This window comes from Seriola lalandi, unplaced genomic scaffold (assembly GCF_002814215.2).
Source record: "Seriola lalandi dorsalis isolate HSWRI2012SDOR001 ecotype SW California unplaced genomic scaffold, Sedor1 jcf7180002054997, whole genome shotgun sequence".
Classification (NCBI taxonomy): Eukaryota; Metazoa; Chordata; class Actinopteri; order Carangiformes; family Carangidae; genus Seriola; species Seriola lalandi.
In genome coordinates, this window is record NW_019525546.1 from 581,153 (window position 1) to 603,652 (window position 22,500).

Below are 22,500 nucleotides of genomic sequence, written 5' to 3' on the forward strand. Positions count from 1 at the left end.
CCCCCCATCCAACCCCTCCACCACCACCACCACCACCACCCTCTCTCTGCCCCTTCCCTTCCCTCCATCTATCCCTCTTTCTCCAAATGGAAACTATGGATGCTTGAGTGGGAATTGCGCTGTGGGAGGGAGGAGTGCACCCGGATGCATTGGCCTGTGAGTGAGTGGACATGTGGCAACAGAGAGTGTATATGAGTTTGTGTGTTTGTCTTCCTCCTTGGAGATGCTTTATCCTCCGCCCTACTTCACAGTGATTCTGGATGAAAATCTCTGTTGGCCTCTTCCCTGGGACCCTATTACCGCCTAATCAGCTCTGTGTGTGTGTGTGTAGGCATGTGTGTACATGTGTAGTAGTTATAGACATTTTGTATACATGAATGTATGTATGTAATGATAGGAGTGACACAAAGTGTGTAGCGTACATGTCCGTGGGTGTCTGTGTTCCAGTGGAGAAAAATTATATTAAATTATCCGAAAACCCATTACATGCTTTGATTCTGTAGCACTCAAGCCCCTCAGTGACACACACCCACGCGCGCGCACACACACACGTACGCACATACACGCAGTGTAAGCCACTCTCGCTGTGATTGTGTACTTCAAGAACATAATATAGGAGGAGGCTAGATCTTTGGGCATTAGAAAGAAAATTGGTGTGGAAGGAAGTACATTGCTGAGTTCAGCAGTCGCCTCCATTTTCAGGGGGAGGAAAGACGCTGCTGCATAGATCGCACACTGCACTTCTTGCCATGCTCATATGAGAGAGAGAGAGAGAGAGAGAGAGAGAGAGAGAGAGAGAGAGAGAGAGAGAGAGAGAGAGAGAGAGCAAGCACAGAAAATGTAATCTTCATCACCTTCTGATTATCAACTACAATGATGAAAAAATGGAGTTTAATTTTCTGTCATGTTCAGTCCCACATTTTCGGACACGTCAAATTACATGTTCGTTTGATAACTTAGTCGATGGCATCAGGCCGATGTTACAGTGAGTTTCAGTTAGTGTTACTGTGTTGTACAACAAATGTGTGTGTTGCCGTGAACCCTTAATAACCAATGCATGAAACGATTTGTGCGAATTTCTTATTTCATAACTCTGCGTCATATTTTTTAGAACGGTCGCTTAACACTGAGGATGGGTAGCTGTTGACTGCATTCAGCTAAGGTTAATGTAGCTTCATGCTGAGGCGAGCAGGTCACACTCTAACTGATAATACACTGGATAATGACAGACAGTTTATCATGTCAAAGTGAGTAAAAGGTCAGATTCATCTGTTCAGTCAAGTGTTGTTACAGCATTTTCTCTGTACTGTTGATCTGAGCATCCTCTCTGAACTTATTCTAATGTTTTGTTTGATAGATAGATAGATAGATAGATAGATAGATAGATAGATAGATAGATAGATAGATAGATAGATAGATAGATAGATAACTTACTCTTTGATATGCTTTCTGCAGGGGACGGAGTTCCTCATGCAGGTTCCGGTGAGCCTCTCCACGTCCTCCACTATAACGAAAGGTTTCTCCTCTAAAGTGACGATGGACAGGTGGTTGTCGTCAAGCTCGGCATCACCGAAGGAGTTGAAGCGCGGCCACACCGGGTACTTCAGTGTCAGGCTGCCGTTGTCCAGTTTTCCCATCTGGAGGGAAGGAGAGGATAGGGGGGGGAAAAAGGTGAAATGAGAAGCAAGCTGCGCAGTACCTTCGCCGAGGCTGTTAAGTTGCTAAAAACTAGAACAGCTGAATTTACATTTGAGGTATTTATCCAGTACTTTATAATTAGTGAGCAGGCTGGGAGTCAGCATCTGCCCGGAGGCACTTTCTGTAACAGTGGCGCTGGCTGTTGTCGGATTTCCACCCATGAGCTCACACTGAAAAGACAGCGTCTCTAAACATTTAGATCCCTCAGCCCTCAGATCAAATTTAAGCAGACAGGAAGTGGTGGGAAAAATATGTCCACCAGTCACTGATCATAACATGGCATCATTTTGAGAAACACAGTGTGTTACTTTTCTTTACCTGTAGCTGGTGTGGTCTGCTGCAAAATAACTCAAAGCAGACAGGAAGTGGAGATGTCAATGTTACATGTGTTCCCTACAACACATACATACAAATCAGAATACATGACACACCATAATAAATGTGGCTGCCGGTATGACTGTGGGTACAACATAACAGATTAAAAGCACGGCGTGTAGGGATGCATGACAAAATGCACACAGAGGAATACACTGCACATTATAGCTCTGAATGCAAACATATATGAGAAAGAGAGGGTGGGGTGGGGGTGGGGGGGCAGTATGATAGTGCTGTGACGCTGTTAATAATGCAGAAAGTTTTCAGAGCAGTGATGTCACAGATTCCCCTATGGATGCTCTTTACCCACTCAACAGTCTGTAAATGTATGAATGTATGTGAGTGCCTGTGTGGTGTGTGGTGTGTGTGTGTGTGAGTGTGTGTGTACGCTATTTACGTATGTTTTTGTCAGACTCAGGAGTCAGAGAGAAAGAGAGAGACAGCAGCAGGCAGCGAGTGTTTGCTCAACTCTCAATAATTAATGTTACAGGAGCCGGGAAAAGGCAAAACCTCGCTCTCACTCTTTCCTTCCATTTCCAAAGCCTTTCTTTCTTCTCGTCTGTCTCTCTTTATTCCTCACAGCAACACAGCTGTGGTGTGGAGCGAAGTGGATGACCTTAGAGCCAAGTTTTTTTTTTGTGTGTTGCACACACTCGGCAACACACATATTCATGGGCATGAATGCGAAGACTCGCAACTGGATTTCTAGACAGATGACAAATGGACATATGTTGAGATACTTTTTTTGTGTGTGTGTTTTGTGTGTGTGTGTGAATAAAATAGGATCTTACAAAGTTAAGCACACATGTAATACATATACACTAATCTGTAACCCCTTTGACCCTGGAGCCACAGGACAGTGGTTTTTACCCACGCACACGCACGCACACACATATACGCACACACACGCATGTTGTTGCTTATCCTGCATGCCTGGCTAAGTCATTAACAGGCGAGCAGAGAGGAGGAAGTGAAATTAGCATTTTAATTGTTTTGCTTTGAGTGGTTTTCTATCCTCTGACAGGGATTAGAGTCTTTTCTCCGCTCTTAGAAGGCACCACTGTCAACAGCTCACTCTGCTGTCGGCTACATCTCTCAGTGTGTGTGTGTGTGTGTGTGTGTGTGTAGGCGTTTGTGTTGAGGAGGTGGGGGGGGGGCAGGACGGTACACTGAGGTGGCATGTGTGTGGCTCCTTGTGTGTCACCTTCACTCTCCAGGGAGTGGCCACATTTGTCTATCTGTCTTACCCCAGCTGTTTTGCATTTCACAAGTGAGTGACTTCGGTGTTCGTATCTTCACACACGCGCGTAGAGAGTGTGTGTGTGAAGTGTGTGTGTGAAGTGTGTGTGTGTCTTTTAAAGGGGTGGGGAGGTGAATTAGGAAGTGGGATTGGTAATGTAAATGTGTGCATAATAAGTAAGGCAAGACTCGTGTGGCAGAAATAAAGCGAATGGGAAAAATAAAAAATAAAAACAAAAACAAAGATGAGTCAGAGAGGAATGGAATAGACAAGAGCGTGGGTTCAAACAATAAAGCTGATATGTAAACTCCACTGGTGTTTGAACATAATGCGTAATTTCACATGTTGGGAGTGTGAAAAATCACTTTTAGCTCAATTTTTTGTTTTTTTTCATTTCTTCATTTTTTTAACTATACTTTTTTGATTGGTTTCACTACTTGTTGTACATTTAACTATCACTATACAGCACTGACACGCGACACACACACAACTCAAATTTGATCCACTCAATCATTATTTAAGCTTTTGAGGAGTAGCCCTGATTTGGTAGGATGAGTCAATAAACTCTGAGGAGAGATAAATGTTCTACTCAGAAGATAGTTGAAAAAAAAAAGAAAAAAAAAAGGAGGTGGTGGAGGAGGAGGAGGAGGAGGAGGGGAAGAAGAAGCTGACTTAAGCAGCTCTTCTGATTTCCTGTCCTCCTGCTCTCTTCTTCCCTCTTCCTCCCTGTCTCCCCATCTCTCTAATTAAAGAAAGAGGGGTTATAAATTAACGCCCAGAGAGGAGGAGAGAGGATTCTCTCTCTCTCTCTCTATCGACCGGCCAAGAAACAGATTGCTGAATCTCCCCCTTATGACATACCAGATATTACACACACACACACACACACACACACACACACACACACACACACACACATAACACAGAAAAGTAGTGCATGTGCTTGCGTGTAATGTGACAGTGAGGCCAGTGGGAGGTTATGATGATAGGGCCTGTGGGATTACTGCATTATAACACCCCATGGCAGCAATCCTATCGCATCATCACCCTGCGACAGATTTAGAGCCACTTGGTGATGAGATGACACTCTGCCCCAGAAGAGCGGTGTTTTGTTTCATCTACTACTCTTTCTTTTGTCAGCTCAAACCTGCCCTCCTTTTTTCTATTCTCTCTGTTCTCCTCCTCGTCTTTCTTTATCTTTATTTTGAAAGGCCTTGTTCTTTGTTCCTGAACGTCTTGCTCTTTATTTCAACTATTGCGCACGTTCCGCTCTCTCTTACTGGTTCTGTCACAGTGTTTTTGACCTACACACACACACACACACACACACACACACACACACACACACACACAATGAAGGGCTAAAATAAACTAGAGCCTGGCTGAACGAGTGAGAGAGTGATAAAAGAATAAAGAAAAACAAGGGTCGGAGCTCTTACACTGAGCACCTTCTTTGTGCCAGTCTCACTGGGAGAGTTATTGCTGTGGCAAGTTGCATTATGGGAGAATGAGTTCCTAATAGCGTGGAGAAACCCATTCAGTCATAAAACAGTATCTGTCACTCCTGTCAGAAAAAATTATGTCGGTAAAATGGATTCTGCTCTCCCTCTCCTACGCTCGCTCTGTTTATATGTGTGAATGTGTGCGTGCGCCTGCGTGTGTGCAAGTATGCATGTGCATGTGTGCGTCTGTATGTGTGTGTGAGAAAACAAGGGCAGAGTGAAAGAAGATGACAGAGTGGAGGAGCTAGAGAAAACTGCATGCATGGATTTAGACATCTTTCCTTAAAGTGAAGCGCTTTTATTAAGATTCAGAGAACAGTGCTGCCTGGATAGAAAATGCATGCGCATGTTTGCGCGTCAATTTGGAAGTGCATGTGTGTGTGTGCTTGTGTGGACACACGTGGGTTTTTCTGCCTGTCTGCTCTCCATATTGTGATTCTCCAAGCACAAATCCCATGCTGTCTGTAATAATTATTTTGTGAACTGGCTGCTAACACTGCAGCAGTTCCTGAAGCAATTTACACACTCCATCTACTCAGCAGGAATAAAACATAACATCCTGGTTCTGATCGGTAAATAAACTTTTCTCATTCAGTCGCTGAAGTTATACTGTAACTCTGAATACAGTAAGAAAATTCATCATCTTTTCTGCCATGTCACTGATTATGGAGCGGGCGTATATCCACAGTTTCTCCAGACATTTAATTCTATTAAACAATCAAGCTACTTTTTTACTTTTGGTAAAAATGTCCCCAAAAGCAAATTAGGACATCAGGTGATTATTAAAAAAAGAAACTGTAGTGAAGTAACATTTATGAGTATAAAATGAATGCATGCACAAGAATACAACCACATGCTCTTGTGTGTGTGTGTGTGTGTGTGTGTGTGTGTGCGTGCGTGTGTCTTAAAACTGCTTGATACTACATCAAAATTGATTTAATTCATTGCTTGCAGTTGTTCAGCACATTTTTCAAGCTCGCAGTTTAATTTAGGATAATTCCCCCATAATGCCACACTGGATCCAGTCACACCCACATGACTAGCTTCAATCGGCGCCTCTTTTGAATAAAACTAATTCACTGATGAGAAATTCCCAACACATACACAGCTAGCCAAACAGGTGAAGCGACTTTAAAAGCACTTTTTCCCAAAACTCAGAAATCTACCATCTCACCAACTGCATGTGTGTGATGCAGAGAACAGCAGGTGTGGGTGCTGTGAAAACCTGAGTGCTAGACACCTGTAGTGGGTGAAAAGGGGTAGAGCATACACATGATGATTGCTCAGTTCCACCTCTCTCTTCCTCTGTTTCCCTCTCTTTCTCTCTCTGTCTCCTTTTCTTGTGCTCATTTGCTCTCGCTATCTTGGCCCATCTGTCTCTATCGCTCGCTCGTCTCGGTAGCGCTCCATACTGCTCTCCTCTCCCTGTCTCTTCCTCCTCTGCCCCAAGGGGACACATTTTATATTTTTAGTGCATATCCATATTTTAGTGCAGTTACTGAATTTTTATCTCTTGATCATCATGGAAGTCTCTCTCTCTCTGTGCGCCGCTGATTTCTGGTGCATGGGTGGGACAGCTGCACCAGACTCAGGGAGAGAGAGAGAGTGAGACAGAGAGAGAAAGAGAGAGAGAGAGAGAGAGAGAGAGATAGAAAGAGAAGCTCCCAATTATGTTTCCACTTTGGGTCTCCGTGTCTCTCTTGCCTTCAGTCTCTTTCTCTGCACCACAGCGAAGTGGTACTGATCAATTTCACAGGCTTTCTGTTTACAACAACACACTCTACTTCCCCTCAGCACACTGACAAAGGGTGTGTTTGTGTGTGTTTGTGTGTGTCTGTGTGTGTCTGTGCGTGTGTGTCAGTATGAAATATGAAATAGCTAGTCTCAAAGATTGGGTGGAGACTGTGCGGATTGCAGCAAACTAAACCGAATACTGTAACACACACAGATGTGACCTGAATAAAAACCAGATTGGTTGAAGCACAAGTCTCTTGAATAGTGTTTTTGTCAATAACCTGTGTGGAAGGGTAAACATACACACACACACACACACACACACACACACACACACACACAAGAGCAGTGACCCTTTACCACCCCAATAACGGAGGTCTCAGGTTTTGATTAACTGTGGTTTGAGGTGCTATCAGAGACCACAACAGCAATCACAGCTGAAAATAGACAGAGTGTACAGATTATCTGGCTTTTGGCAAAAAGTGAAGGAGAAGGGACACAAGGAAAAAAAATGGAGGAGAGGATGGAAAGACGGAGGCAGAGAGGAGAAGTAAAGAGGAAGGGAAAGGAGATCAGGAGAAGAGGGAAGAAGAAAGAAGACAGATGTGAGGTAGAATTCGAGATGTCATGAGAGAGGGAGGCAGTGGGAGGAAGGAGACAAAAAGTGGTGGGAGATGTAAAGGAAGGACAAGACAGAAAAGACAACATCCATCTCCCTCTCTTCCCTATCCAAATCCTATCTTTAGCCACATCTCTCTCCTTTGCCATTCTTCTCTCAAACTTGTCTTCTCAGCCTCACCCACTCTGAGCTATGAGCTAGTGGGGCATTAAATATGAGGTATTTAAGCCTGCATGAGGAAGCCAGATGTAGGTATAAAGATACATTGGTGCCATTTAAAGTCCATTAAAATGGCTAGAATACTCAGCCATTAAAAGTGGCCATTCTTTATTGACGCTTCCTCACATTAACCAGTTAAAGAAAACCTATAAACTTGTTGGTAATTGAGCTCGTTGATCAACATCAAATGTTGCATGATGAGCCAGAAGTATCATTTTCACTTATTGCTCTTTTTGTTTATGCAGTGTATTTCTCAGAGGTCACTTGCCAGTCAAAGATTGTGAGCAGTACTGTGATGTCTTTTTTTCAGGTTCTACAGGTAGCACTCTTTTATCTGTTTAGCCACCACGGTTATCACTGCTAGCTCCCCAGATCTGTATTTGCGATGCATAAGGTAGTTTTTTGGTAAAGAAAATAATGTGTCAGTCGGTAATAGATTAAGACAACAGGAAACATAAAAAACTGTAATAGTAAGAAATGATAACAGTACTGATCATGCAAAAGCAACACAGAGAAATATACAATAAACAAAAGCAATATAAACACAGAGGAAAACACAAGAACAAAGGTCAGGGACAGTGTTTTTTTAGAAATACTGGAGTTATGAGTCCCACAGCAGGCTGGTGTAACCTTATCACTCAGTCACTCAGTCACATTTGCTTTTACTGGGCCGGCCCCCACTGTTGTAACAAACAAACACATTTTATTTATTCACTGCACTCTTCAATTGTATTTGCTTTATTTTAGATCTCCCTATCTAATGTTCTAATTGTTGTTTCCTTCCCCTTACTGGCAGGTAAAGGGAAGGAAATGCTAAACACTTAACCTTTAATTTAAGTTATTATAAAAAATATAATATAATAAAGTATTTAAAAAGTCTAAAAAATATTTAAGATGGCCTTAAAAAATCCAACATTAAGGTGAAAGATGAACTCTGTGTCTCTGCAAACACACAGGAATATGCGGTTACACTTTTGCGCACATATAAGCACAAACCAAGATACAGTCGTAAAACCTACCTTCTCCCACTCCCTGTCCTTGTTGAGAACAATGACCACCAGCTTTGGGTTTTCCTGGTAGCCGTCTTCAGTGAATGACAAGTCTCTGCCATCCCATGTCACATTCATCATGTACCTGAGAGTGAGAGGAGAGGAGGAGGATAGGGGTGAGGAGTAGTGAGGCAGAAGATGATAATAGATGAGAGAGATGAGGAGGAGGAGGAAGAAGGGGGGAAGGTGGAAAAATCAGAGATTGAGAGAGGGAGAGAAATGAATGGAAGCGAGGAAAAACAGAGGAAAAGGGATATTGAATTATATTAGCATGAGAAAAAGTCAATTTACAATCTGCTAGTATTACTGTCCTGAAATATTCACACAATCTCTTCTGCATTGAAAGTTGTAAAGTCATATTTCATTCATTATAATTACATTCTAGAAAATAAAAAGCAACTGGACAGGAGAGTTAAATTGTAATGCTGAGGGATAATAAAATCTATTTGAATCCAAAAATGTGTGTGCGTGTATATAACCTGTGAGTATCACTTCTGAATAAGAGTATTGTCAGTAATAACAGAGCAGTGTGTGCTCAGATCCAGAAATATAAATTAAAAAAAAAAAAGAAAATGTGAAAATGAATAGTACCTTAAGCGATAGTCTGTCCATACTATCACCACACACACACACACACACCCACCCACACACACAGTAATGAGTGACCCATATGGCAGGTCACATTAGCTAAGATGGAGGGCAGTGGGAAGATATTCTTGGGTCCAAATAGCCTCCACATTAATCATGGCTGTCCTTCCCCACTCTGTCTCCCTCAGTCCTTCTGTCAGCGGTCATGTACAACACGGCAGAGACGGCTCTTCTTTTCCTCCTCTTCTGCTCCATTCTGGGGCTGGGGCATGCCGACGGGGCAAATTCCGAAATGGATGTATGGGAGAACATGTGATGTGTCTTTGAAAAGCCACAGCAGGTGAGCTGTTTCGTGCAGGAGCGTATCGCGCTGTATGAAGCTGGTTCCATTGCGACTACTGATGTTGTACAAATTATGCTTTTAAAGAGTCTTATTATTTGTGTCAGAAAAATCATTGATTGGTAAGCAATTTGTTACCAGTTTGGGATAATGGATGTCCTTTTGCTTGTTCTTTTACATAAAAAAGCAGCTTTAATGCCATATGTTACACAAACCAGCAGTCTGGACCAATTATAATACTGAGTCACAAGGATGAAAAAGGCTGTGTAATGTGTGTTTGCGTGTGTGGCAACGTATCACAATACCTACATGTCCTTTTAAATTGATGCTTGTCACACGCACGCACGCACGCACGCACGCACGCACGCACACACACACACACACACACACACACACACACAAAACCAGTCAATGCCCAGATGAAATCAGCCAGTGATAAGGGCACTGAGTGGGTCTTGTGATTAAAATGATCTGATTGGCCTGCGAGCAACCAGGTGAGAAGTATTAAGCCATTTGATTGGACAGGAGATGCTGCGCTGAACCCAATTATGTGCAACTACAGCAGAGAAAGAGGGGCTGGGATCAATACCAGCGCCCAGGCTGCTCTCTTAGACAACAGCCAATTCTGCGCTTTGCAACCATCTATGTGGAAGACACACTCTCACACACACACACACACACACACGCACAATGGAAGCCTTTGCTGTTCGTTCCCTCTGTTTACTTTACAGTTAGCTCTCTTTTGTTGTTCATTTGATTCATTTTCTTGCTCTGTTTTCAGGCATCTTTCTTTTTGACACAATCCAGCAAAGAAAGTGTTTTTTACTGCACCAATATAAAACATTTGATGTCAATCTAATACAACGATGTAGAAACTTATGCTTGATGTCAGAAGAATATGAGCGGAGCATCCTGTAAGGTCAACCAGTAAACAAAATTATTTCCTTTTGGAGCTGGTAAGGAGGAGCAGGTGAAGATGTTCAGACCTCAGCTAATCCCTCTGTCTCTTAACACATGAGTCCCTTCTGTATTTTGTTTCAAAACCGATTCCAAATGAACATCATAATAGTATAACAGTGCACAATTTTGCAAGAACAGGATGCAGACAGGACAGGCAGATCGTGTGTGTATGTGTGTGCGTGTCTGCAAGTATGTTTGGGCTGACGCCCATTGAACAGGTGGACCTGATAGGGCGTTGCTAGGATACGGACACAGACTGGAGAGTGTATGCCGGGAGATGACCCTAAATAACCCTGAATGAATATCCCTGCAACACACACACAGGAACGCCGACAATTACTTTGCACACCTCAACAATTCTCCACATAATGTTTCCTCTCCTGTAGCACTGAGATCATAGTAAAGCGATCCAATTCCTCTCACTTTCCAGCCTCCATTATATCAGTAATCTCTCCATTCATTTGGCTGGGGGGGGGCCAGACAGCGGAGAAGGGGCAACCAAAAAAGAAAAAAAAAAGTGAGAGAGCAAGATAAGAAAGACTGAGTAAGGGAGATGGAAAGAGGAGAAGTATGACGAGGGAGGAGGAGAACTAAGCCTCGACAGAGTTAGGATAAAAATATCTTCTGTGTTATTTTTTTTCCTTCCTCCCTCTTTCCTCTTTTTTTTTTTTTTTTTTTTTTTTTGAGTAAAAGGGGTTGCGTTGGGAGGGGGGCACTGCACCAGAGTTAACCAGCACTAAACATACACTGCAGCACGCAAGTAAGAGCAGACACATAACACTGCATTACAGCAGCAAGTGCCAGATACTCTGCATTTGTGCTGCTGTCTTAATCCTTCGCTTCTGAGCAATGACAGAGCATTTATGACGTTAATAACAAAAGACAATGACATTTCCAAATATACTGGGTCATTGTATTTTACACAGAGCATAATCCACAGCACCCATCTTCTCTGGTAGCAGCCCTTAGTCCTTCCCTGTCAAAGGGCTCTTGACACATAAGACATAATATCTCAAGTGCTCACTTACTCTGAGTTGCTCTGGATCTCCCCTCGTTTACAACAGTCTTACTTTGTGATAAAGACTCCACATTTTATCTGAAGATGTTTGACTGCAGGGAAAAGTGTCTCCGCAAACATGTTCAAATGAACTGTATAATGCTGTGTGGGTGTCAAAGATAGAGACATTTATCCTTCATCAAGACAAGAGGCAGTCAAAGCAATGATGTATAATGTCAGAGCACTCATGATCTATGAAGTGCAAAAGCAAACACATGCAGGCTGTGGCTGTGAGAGACAGAGGGGAGGGGAGTCTAAAAAAAGGATGGGGGGGCTGCTATCAGTGCTGATTTAGGTCTTTTAAGAGGACCCAAGGGTGGGCAGTCACTTGAAAACACACACTGAGCCTCAGGTGGCATGTGTTAAGTGTGGCATGAATGATGACTGTACAAGGTGAAGTAGATGCTAGCTTAGCACTGTGTCTGCCCCTCCTGTCGTCCCTGGTGTGTGTGTGTCTGTGCAGTTATTTTGTTTGTTGGAGTTTCAGCAGCACAAGATTAATGCTAACAATTACATTTAGTCTTTTCCAAGCTTGCAGTCACACCATAAAATGCAACATGTGTCCACACAGCTACCTCAGCAGCATTTCCTTTGTTGCACACAATAGGGTTTTATGTGTGTATTGGCCTGGGATCCTTTATGCTGTAGCTCAGTTAGAATATCATGGGTTTTCTCCAATATGCAAATCCAATTTTAGGACAGGAATCAGCGCACAACAGTGGAGCACCTTCTTAGATATCCTTCCCTCTGATGAAAAATTTATAATCTTCTTGTGCTTTGGGATTTGCAGTAGTTCACATTGCCACTGAATAAACTCCCTCCCATGTCTCCCGGTCTCTCTCCTCTCTGAGTATTCAAACCAAAAGCAACTTGATAGTTCCTTTATCTCTAAGATGTAGTACACAAGCTGACAATCACACACAATTTTTGCTTAACACAATGCAGACAACTATTGCGCCCTACAAAGACAAAATGCAGTAACTACATATCTGGTCAAATTGAGTTAAGACCATACTTCGACTTAATTAGGTTACTTTTACCTTATGGAAATAATTGTGTTATAGAAATGTGTAATTTCTCGAAAACATCCAGCTAGTTAAGACTAGTCACAGCTAGCCTTAGTGAAAGCTAAATTACTGACTTCTCCAGACCTGTTGTCTGTAATTCAAAAAATCAGTTTTGATGCTCTAACATTTTAACAACTAGTTTGTTGTACTACATAAGACAGTAGCTACATCTAATCATAGTGGGAAAAAAGTAACACCAAATAAACTAGCTAACTAGCCTAGCTTAGATGCCTATTAGATTGTCCATACATACAAGTTTTTCTGAGCTAAAAGCTAAGAAGCCTCCAAACCTTTGCAACTATTCTTTCAATACTTACTGCTGTTCTCCATACTGGTCTTTGTAATCCTACAAAACAACTAAGCAGCTTTGGCTGTCATCAGCATCAGATGAGGGAGCTCCTATCTTAACCTACTGGATAATGTTCTGCTGCTCCCGCAGTCTTGTATTGAAAGCACACCCAACAGTGCCTGATGGACACTTCAGGCTAAGCATCAGGCACTTGAACTACAACTAGCTCACTGCTTCAAAGAAAATGTGTTTCTTATTTATGCTCATGACATGATTACTGTCAACACAGTGACTGTTACATACAGTATTGGACACACTGGCCTGTGCCAGCAGTTTATTACAACCCATAGTAATGTTTAATTGTTAGGCGACCATAGTTACGGGAATAAAGGAGGAAGTCATGTGATGTAGTACAAACATCAACAAAGTTCACGTTAAAACAAGACTGGGGAGGATGGATGGATCCGCATAATACAGGCCTTCCACATGGGAGACTGCTGTTTGTTTCATGTTGAAACCAATAGCTGCTGTTGTATCTTTTAACTGTGACAGTTCCACAAACTTAACTGCGTTTATTACTGTAACCATGACGACAAAGGTCCTCTAACCTTAAGGAGGTGCAGTTATTTTAACCCAAACCTCACTTTTTGCCTAAACCTAACCAAGTACTTCTCACGCCTAAACTTAACCAAACCATGACGGTTCCATAAGCTTAGCCATGTTTTTATTATTGTAACCATGACAATGAAGGTCTGGCAAACTGTCACCGTGATGTCAGGTGACGCTCTTACGGGTTGAATCACAGGGTACGGGCAAACGACCAATACAGTCGTTCAGGTCGGATGTTAATTTCATGCACACATGTGACAGTGTATAGGTATATTCCCCATCTAGTCAAATACACTATTCCTTGTGAGATCACCTGCTGCAGGTAAAGGCATTTCTCACAAATCACATCAACAGCTGACAGAAATGTACATATGGGTTTGAATAATAAATACACACAGAGGTGGTTACCAATCAATCATGCAGTAATGTAATATTTATGAGCAGTTGTTTCCCTTCTGTGACAAAAGATATTCATAGGTTATGTCTCTAAGTCTAAGAAAATGACAAATACACGCAGTAGTTTTGCACAACATATAAACACAACTTCAGTATTCCAATTTGAGTATTTGTTTCTAGCACAGTACTCTATTGCATGATCGCATCTTATCAACTAATATAAAAACTGTCAGGAAACGTCTCCTTTCAATTTTCAGTTGCATCGAGTAGTGTGTGAGCACATGTCTTTGACAGCTGGCCCAGGACCCAGTACCTGTGTGTTATGTGTAGGTGTGTATATGTGTGTGTTTCCTGAGTTCTGACCCTCATATATCAGGGCTAGAGACTGAAATTACCTGTCAGAACAAACTCACACATGTGTACACACACACACACACACACGCACACACGCACAAACTCACAGATAAATAAGTGCTTAAGTCTTTAAGACACACTGTTCACCACAGCAAGGTGAGCAGGACACAGTAAATCGGTCATGACAGAATATTCTCTTAAGGGGGGGATATTTTTCTTGTTTCTAACACATAAGCACAGACACACACAAACCCTCACACATACACATACCATAATTTATATGGAGCACAAGTTGTCACTTGGTCTGATTGCTGCACTGGCCAGCTCTCTTAGTTGGTCATTTGTCTCCTGTTTTTATTTAATTTTATTTTTCTATTACTCTGCAAAACATATTCATCTTCGATATGTCACGGTGGATTTATCATCACAGCTGTCACAGGCAAAGTGAGTGAGGTAAAACTTCACTGAAAGCCCACAGTGCTCGGTACTGGTCACCAGAGCAACGGACTTTTTGTGACTGCACTGACTATCAATATTATTCTCATCAAACTAAGTTTTGCTCTATTGTGAGATGTTTTTGGCTCAGTTAAGGACGGGCGTAGCATCCACTGTAAATCAAAGTGATGTCACAAATCACAGTCTTTGAGTCTGAGAGGTGTTCAAGCAAAGAAGTACATAAATTTCACACATACTAACATGATGCTGTTATTGACATCTTGCTTTCAAAAAGGCAGTAGATCCACAGAAGAACTAAAATGAAGCCTGGGATATGATACTGTGACCCAGCCTTACACTACAGCCTTAAAATACTGTATAATTCTGTAATGTGTACATTTGTACATACAACCCATCTGTCCACCTCTGTGAGTCTGTACGTATGTATGTATGTATGTATGTATGTGTGTGTGTGTGTGTGTGTGTGTGTGTGTGTGTGTGTGTGTGTGCGCGCACTGGCCATGTTCTCCTATCTCCCCTGACAGCCGTTGATGGTCTAACAACCCACGCTGGCTCGTCGCCCCGACCTAGCCTTGACCAATCATGTTTCTCATGTCCTGGCCCTGAAGCCCTATTGGCTGAGCTCTCTCACCCACAACAGAGCCATCTGTGGCTACTCATCACCTGGGTAACAACCTGAGGCAGCAGAGCATGCTGGGAACAATGTCAGCTGGCTCTGGATATTTGGTAATTCTCTTTGGTTTACCTGTGTTTCCAGACAAAACGAGAGCTACATTAGTGTGGAATTGGTATTTAAAGTCCCGCTGAGGTTATTAAAGGCGCAATCAGTCATGCTTTACTGTCTCTTTACACGAAATGACCATAATTTACAAGTGGGAGCTCATAAATGTTGCTGAAGAATGCCAGTTACTCCTCTGTTACCTCAGTGACTACTGCGATTTTAAGCTCTCTAAACAGGCTGAGTCAAGAGTCAGCCCAGCCCCATTTTTGCAGCGAATGCTCTAATCTCCCAGGCTCCCTTAACCACCCACGGTGCACAATGCATCTTGTTTGTTTTTTCTGCAAAACCCAAATTCAAAATTGGTTGAAAGCCAGAAGGAGTATCAGACTAAAAACATCTTCAATATTTATGCAGTAGGTAGTAGGCAGTATATTAGCTGCTCACATAAATAACTAGTGATGTAATGTTCGACATATGAGCCAAAAGAGTTTTGATTTATGGAGCAATGACATGAAAATGTTTTAGGCCAGATAAAATTTATAGACCCTCTCTGTAAACTGACCTCAGTGGAAAATGTTAGTCTTCAATCTTGACTTCCTAAACTAATATTAGTTTAACAGAGGAAATAACTGGAACTTAATCTGATCTAAAAGTTCTGTTGGTGCACTAATGCCAAAACACTAAGTGCTCTAAATGTACCTGTTACATTATTCATCTCTTATTACGTCACTCTCTCTCAGCCTTTCATCCTTTTCCGAGATATTGTCATCTCAATCTGAAGTTATGGCTAAAAACTAACAACTAATCCTCCTGAATATCAGAAAAAAAACAGATTACTTCAATTTGTTGTGCTTTACTCTTAGTTATTTTAGCCGTATTTCAACCCTTCCTCTAACATATGCAAACTAAAGAATGGTGACATGATTACTTACACAATGGACCAATATTATATCGATGCACTATATTGATAAATTATGTCGATTATTACGATGTCAAACACATCCACATGTTTTCAAGGGTTGCAAAATCTGTTCCTCCTCTCACTCATTTTCTAGTTTAACCAACTTAACTGAGATGAAGTGGAGACACATAACATTTCTGAATTTCGCAAAATGGAATTCTTGGAAATAAATTTTGGAATCAGATTTTATCCTTTAGACTGAAGAATTTTAATTTCACACACCATTATTAAAAAAAAAAAAAAAACCCACAATATTGGGATGTAAACACAGGATGTGTGTGTCTCTCCCTCCTCTGCCAGATGGAGAGCCAGACAGAGCTGGCAAGACCTGCAACATCTCCCACTGGCTGCTGGGGAGTGAGTGCATGATGAGAAGGAGAGCAGATGAGAGTGAATGAGAGATGGAGGAATACATGAGAAGAGGAACAGAAGGACTCATCAAGGAGCGCTTCAATTTTGGAGAGCACTCATTTGTAGCAGCTTCCCGCTGCTACCCCAGTCTCCGTTTCTTGCCTCTTCCTTCGCTGGCTCCCTCCTCAACTCCCATTCACCTCTTTCATTCTCCTCTCTCCCTCTGACTCCTACACCTCCTCTATTCTCTCAGCTCTATCTCTCAATCCCTTGGTCTTTCATCCAGTAATTGCATCATTCTTCAATCTCAATCTTTAACGCAGACTTGGTGGAAACTTGGTGGAAGTCTCTAATTACTGGGGACAAGGGTGCAAACAAACAGACTGTGGCAGGAAGCCATGCACTCAAACAAAAACACACAAACACACACAGACATCCATGTGCATTCACACAGCTCCTCTCTCAGATGTTAAAAAAATGCAAAATCACCATTATAATTATAATTCTGCCGTTTCTATTTTCCTCTCCTCGTAAAAGCTCCATTGCTCACTAATCATTCTAGACATGGATGCCAAAACAAACATATCCACACACTCTGTCTTTGCTTACTTATGTAGCGCGCTGGGTGGCAGCTTGGTCGTCTTCTCCATCTGGCCGTAACAGGATGTTTTGGCTTCGGGGATGTCGCCATACTCCTCCAACATGGCTGCCGCTGCTGACGTTATGATCCCCAGACCATCACGGACGCGCGCCTCCAACGGGTAGTCCCAGTCGTCGTATGACACTGAAATCATTCCCGATGGGAACTCCTCTGGCGTTATTTCCGGGTTGCCAGTGGTGAGTGACGGCACAATCCAGATGTATCCAAACCCGGTGAGGCCCAGAGAGCGAGCCTCCTCCAGGATGTAGACCGCCTCGTCCTTGGAACAGTAGAGTAGGACCACGGGGGACTGGACCTTCTTGAGCATGATCTGAGACCGGCTGTCTTCCTCCACTGCGTCCAAAGTGATGATATTCTGCAGGTCCCAGCCTACAAAACTAAAGCACGGATAAAGAGGACAAGAGAGAAATGTTAATATTTAACTAATAGACTATTAACTTTGCTCAGGTGCTGGCAAGGGCAGTTATAATTATCCATTACAATTAATATCATTAAGTGCGACGTGAATACTAATAGGTGTGAAGTGCGTATTGTCAGGGGAAACACATTAAGGCTAAATGGAATGCAAATGCTAAAGCTGGTCCTGTATAATGTTGCTCAGCAGGTCCAAGACCACACAACTAAAGGACAAGGAGAACAAACGCTGGTCTGTTAATGTGAGAGGGCCGGTGCAGTGCCTGTGGTCAGTGTGCTAATTGGTGACACCGGCTATCACAGGATAGTGCTATCAACATCATCATTGTTAGCGACTGTGAGCTTCTGTCTCACCTTTTGCACAAAAATAGGCTCATTAATATTGCATTGCACCTGCACAACCATGTGGCTGAAGACAGATGTTTTACAAAGATTTTTAGCTCTGCGGTGTGCAACTGTAATGTTCAGAGCAACCATGAAGGAAAACACTTTTTTTTTTCTAGTTCTAGATATGTAAAGTGGGCAAAAGTAACGAGTGCTCATTAAAAAGATGATGCATTTGTGGAGTATCTTTTTCATCCAGTGGGACTGACTGCTCTTTTTCACATTGTCCAGAGCGATAATATCCGGCAGCTCCCAGAACGCACGGCTAAAGAGCAGCACAAGCAGAGGAAGTGGCAGTTATGTTAGTAATTAAAGAACATAATATGTCATAAACTGGCAGCGCGCTGCAGTGTCAGGAGCACAGGTCCTTCATGGCAGAGCTGGCAGAGTGAGGGACAAAGAAGACACACACACACACACACGCACGCACATACATACATACACACACACACACACACACACACACACACGCACACACGGTATATTACAAAGTGGGATGCGTGGGACAGGGAAAAGAGGGGGAGCAGTTAACCATTGTGTAAGAATCTAACAATAGACAGGTAGTGTAACATGAGAGTGATCTGGGACTTGCTGTCCTCTTCATGCTGTCCAAAGTGATGATGGTCTACAAATCCCAGATGACAAAACTAGTAAAGAGACACAATGACACACAGAGACACATTCACAGAGAAAGAGAGAGAGAGAGAGAGAGAAAGAAAGAGAGAGAGACAACAATGGTGAGAACAATTATGGGAGGATATGATACAGGTATGTCCATGATACAAATCTTTGCTCAGCACACTTTCTGCATGTAGCCAACACCAAAATCTATTCTTTCATCGTCACATTATTTAGCTGGCCCTGCTGCAGGTGCTAATATGTCTCCATTGTAAAGTAAGCCTGGACTCACTCAGTTGACTGGTCTAATTTCCTGATGTGAAAGATGGAGGTTCACTGCTATTAAAACTGTTTGCCCATGACGAAGTCAGTGTAAACCAGCTGAAACCTGACATGGGAAGTCTGACAACGGGTTATTGCAGGTAATTGGGATAATTATTTCTTCATTCATGAATGAGGGGCTGTTATTTTAACATGGAGGTCAACATCCACCTCTGCAGGGTATGAATGATGATACTGATGTCAAACTTATTTTTTTCTTATTACAAATCTGTGCAGCTACTATTCGCTAAAGTATCGTAAACACATTTATATGGAGTAGATATTGATGTTACAAGGGCTAATAGTTATCTAAAGAACCATAAACAATAGGGCTTGGACTTGTTTAAAGCTGGAGACAGTTTTTTGTATGTATTAATAAAGGCAGCAGTTTACCTGGCTGCAGGTTCATGTGGACAAAACAAGATTAGAAGAAAAACAATGGGAAGGGAACTTGCTACAGCCAGTTAATTGGCCAACCTTCTGACTTTGCTTTCTGCTCTCAAAACTCTCTCTCAATTACAGTTTCTTTCTATTTTTGTTTTCAAATCTTCTCAGTGTGCAAAATGGGACAGTTAATTTGAGGTTAACCTACAGTATGTGTGTGTATGTAGTTTCCCAGATCAGCAAATAAAGTGTTTGGGAGAATCAAAGTCTTTATGCTGATCACATTTGCCTTCCAAAGCATTGAGAACACAGGCTTAAACATGTATGACTTGTAAATATGCAGGCTCACGCTTGTTCATTTTCTGATAGTAACAGCTGTTATGAGGAGCAAATTCCTATTATCTTATTTAATTAGCCATTAACGACCTGTTGCCACTCTGCGTATAATGAATACAGCTCTAAGTGTCACCGAACACAGACGGGCAGAGAGTTTTTGAGCCCCTGCTGGGTTTGACATAAAGACTAACTGCTAATGAAAAAGACCCTCCTCAGCTGGGCTTCTATATATCACAAGTACAGCCACCTACTCTTGCCAACATCTCAACATTACTGAACGTGTATCACTCATTTGACACTTTTTTTTTTGCCATAAATTATAGCTTGCCGCTTTCTTCTGCAGTTTTCAATCCATCTCTCTCTCTCACTCTCTCTCTCTCTCTCTCTGTGGAGAGCTACAGCATCAGTCAAAATGACCTAAAGGTGCAGCAAACAACAGCTAAACTGCAGGTGTAGTGAAGCCACCTGTCATCTACATTCATTTTAAGAATGCTGATAAAATCCTTTCAGGCTTGCCGTTTTTGAACTACATAGAAAAAAAGGCCAAAACATGCAGTAATTCTTATAGAGAGAAAACTTGCCCATTCTCTGGGGAAATTTGCAGTGATAATGGAGAAGATTACAGGCTTAGAAAAATGCTGGCAATAGTAACTCTTTAGAAAACATACCTACAGTTCTTGTTATCTTCAGTTTTTCTTTGTGCAAACTGTTGGTATTGAGAGGGAACAATGAACAGATTCTACCCAAAAGGTTATGAAGGGGAGGGGAACAGCCCAGTTTAATTATACTTCATAGCTCCTCTATTACGACTATATATTGTCACACATATATATATATAACATTTTGTACATATAAGTATACTGTATGTATATGTATATATATATATATATATATATGTGTGTGTGTGTGTTTACTTTTAAGTCACTAATCAACACTGTAAGATAATGTGTTGACAGTGTTTCAAGCTGAATTGTATGCTTGCCAGGTATTTCCTGTTGCATCTGTGTAACAGTTTATTATTTACTTTAGTTTGTTTATTTTTTTTAAATGTAATATTAAATGAAAGATTCAATTCTAACACAGTGTGTGACTGTCTGTCTGTTGGTTGATCAGTCCACCACCAATCTCAACAACTATTAAATGGATTGTCGTGAAATTTGGTGCACGCATTCATGTACTGGTGATCCTTTTTCATTTAGTGCTGTCATCAGGTCAGAATTTTATTTCATCCATTACTTTATTTATGACTAAACACCTGCAAAGCTTATGACATTCTCATCTACTTTGTGTTTAGTGCCGATTCGCGATTGTTAGCATGCTAGCGTGCTAAACTAAGGTGGTGGATATGTTAAACATGATTCCTGCTTAACGTCAACATGATAGCATTGTCACTGCAACCATGCTAACATGCTGATGTTAGCATAACTCAAGTACCGCTGTGTCTAAGTTCAGCCTCACAGGTTTCATTTGAATTCTATCCTGAGCTTCTCCAAATCAAAAGGTGCCCCATGGTTTTCACATCTGCACTTCTTGAGTGACAACTTTATGCTGCTGCATCATCTTGTTGGCTACTGTTATGAAAAATAAGAATAATAATATAAATTACATACAACTTACAGTAAGAATGTGGAAATGAGGAGGACAGTGCAAAGTAATAGATCCTACCTGTTGTCCACGGTGGTTTTCAGGATGTTGATGAACTCCTGGTAGCCAGGGAACTTTGACGTGACGATGGAGAAGATGTGCCAGTCATACTCCTCCATAATGTTCAGCATCAGCAGAGCCTCCTGCTGGATGGAGGCGCCGAACTGGAAGAATGTCGACTTCACATCCTGAGGAAAGAGAACAGGAGAGAGGACAAAGGGAGGGAGAGAAGAGACTTATTTAAAGATTTATTTGGATTTTTTTTATCTCACTTTCCATCACTTAACTGCATCTCAAAAATATCAACCTATAGCAGAGCATTTAAAATTTGGCACATTGTGAGTACACAGACTCTCTTTCTCTTTTATACACACACCGACACACACACACACACACACACACAGATAGAGTGTAATAAGCTTCTTTGTGGAGGAAATATATGGATGAGGGGCTCAGAACAATTCAATTAAGCCCAAATTGGATTGGTTCAGTACTGGCGGGCTTGCAGAACTCTGTGGGCCTGGTTCTGGAGAGGGGGCAAGGGCTGCATTCACTCTGAGTCACTCATATCCACTCCATTAAACCTGACTCAGAATCATTTGCCACTTAATTCAGCCAAACTGAGACATGGGCTTGGACAGAGCAGACACGTACCATTACAGGTGGACAAATTAACTCTATTCATTTATGTTGGGAGGTTTCCTTTTCAATGACTCATTATGGTGTGGGCCATTGAATGAGGTGAAATGAGACAAAAACAGTGAGGAAGACAAAAGGATCTAGCATCACAAAAGGTGTGAAGGGGGAAAGCGGTACCTTGTCTTTGGTTGTTTATTGTGTGATTTGTTGTGTGTACATATGTGTGTATGTGTGTGTGTGCGTGCGTGTCTCTGTGTGGATTTCTGTTACCGTGAAATGTCAAAGAGTTCACACATGGCTTATCTTGACACCACTTGTCTTTGGCAGGCTAATTGTGATAGACTTGCAGGTTGTTGTGTGCGCATGTCTTGTGTGTGTGTGTGTGTGTGTGTGTGTGTGTGTGTGTGTGTGTGTGTAGCTGCAACCTGACAGCTAGAAAAAAAACAAAAAAAAAAAACACAAGGGCTAAGAGACACAGAACAAAAGGTTGGAACAAGAGATAAGAGACAAATGA

At 41.9% G+C, this 22,500-nt stretch overlaps 1 protein-coding gene across 1 annotated transcript in view; it reads right to left on the reverse strand.

Moving 5' to 3' along the window:
• Nucleotides 1-22,500, reverse strand: part of grin2aa (glutamate receptor, ionotropic, N-methyl D-aspartate 2A, a) — a 132,667-nt gene that overhangs the window by 29,172 nt on the left and 80,995 nt on the right. Inside the window, exons 2-5 of the mRNA XM_023397133.2 lie at nucleotides 21,369-21,535; nucleotides 17,195-17,623; nucleotides 8,407-8,521; nucleotides 1,435-1,637 (exon numbers count right to left, since the gene is read on the reverse strand). Of these exons, the coding sequence (XP_023252901.2) occupies nucleotides 1,435-1,637; nucleotides 8,407-8,521; nucleotides 17,195-17,623; nucleotides 21,369-21,535 (914 nt within the window). The remainder of the gene's footprint in view (nucleotides 1-1,434; nucleotides 1,638-8,406; nucleotides 8,522-17,194; nucleotides 17,624-21,368; nucleotides 21,536-22,500) is intronic.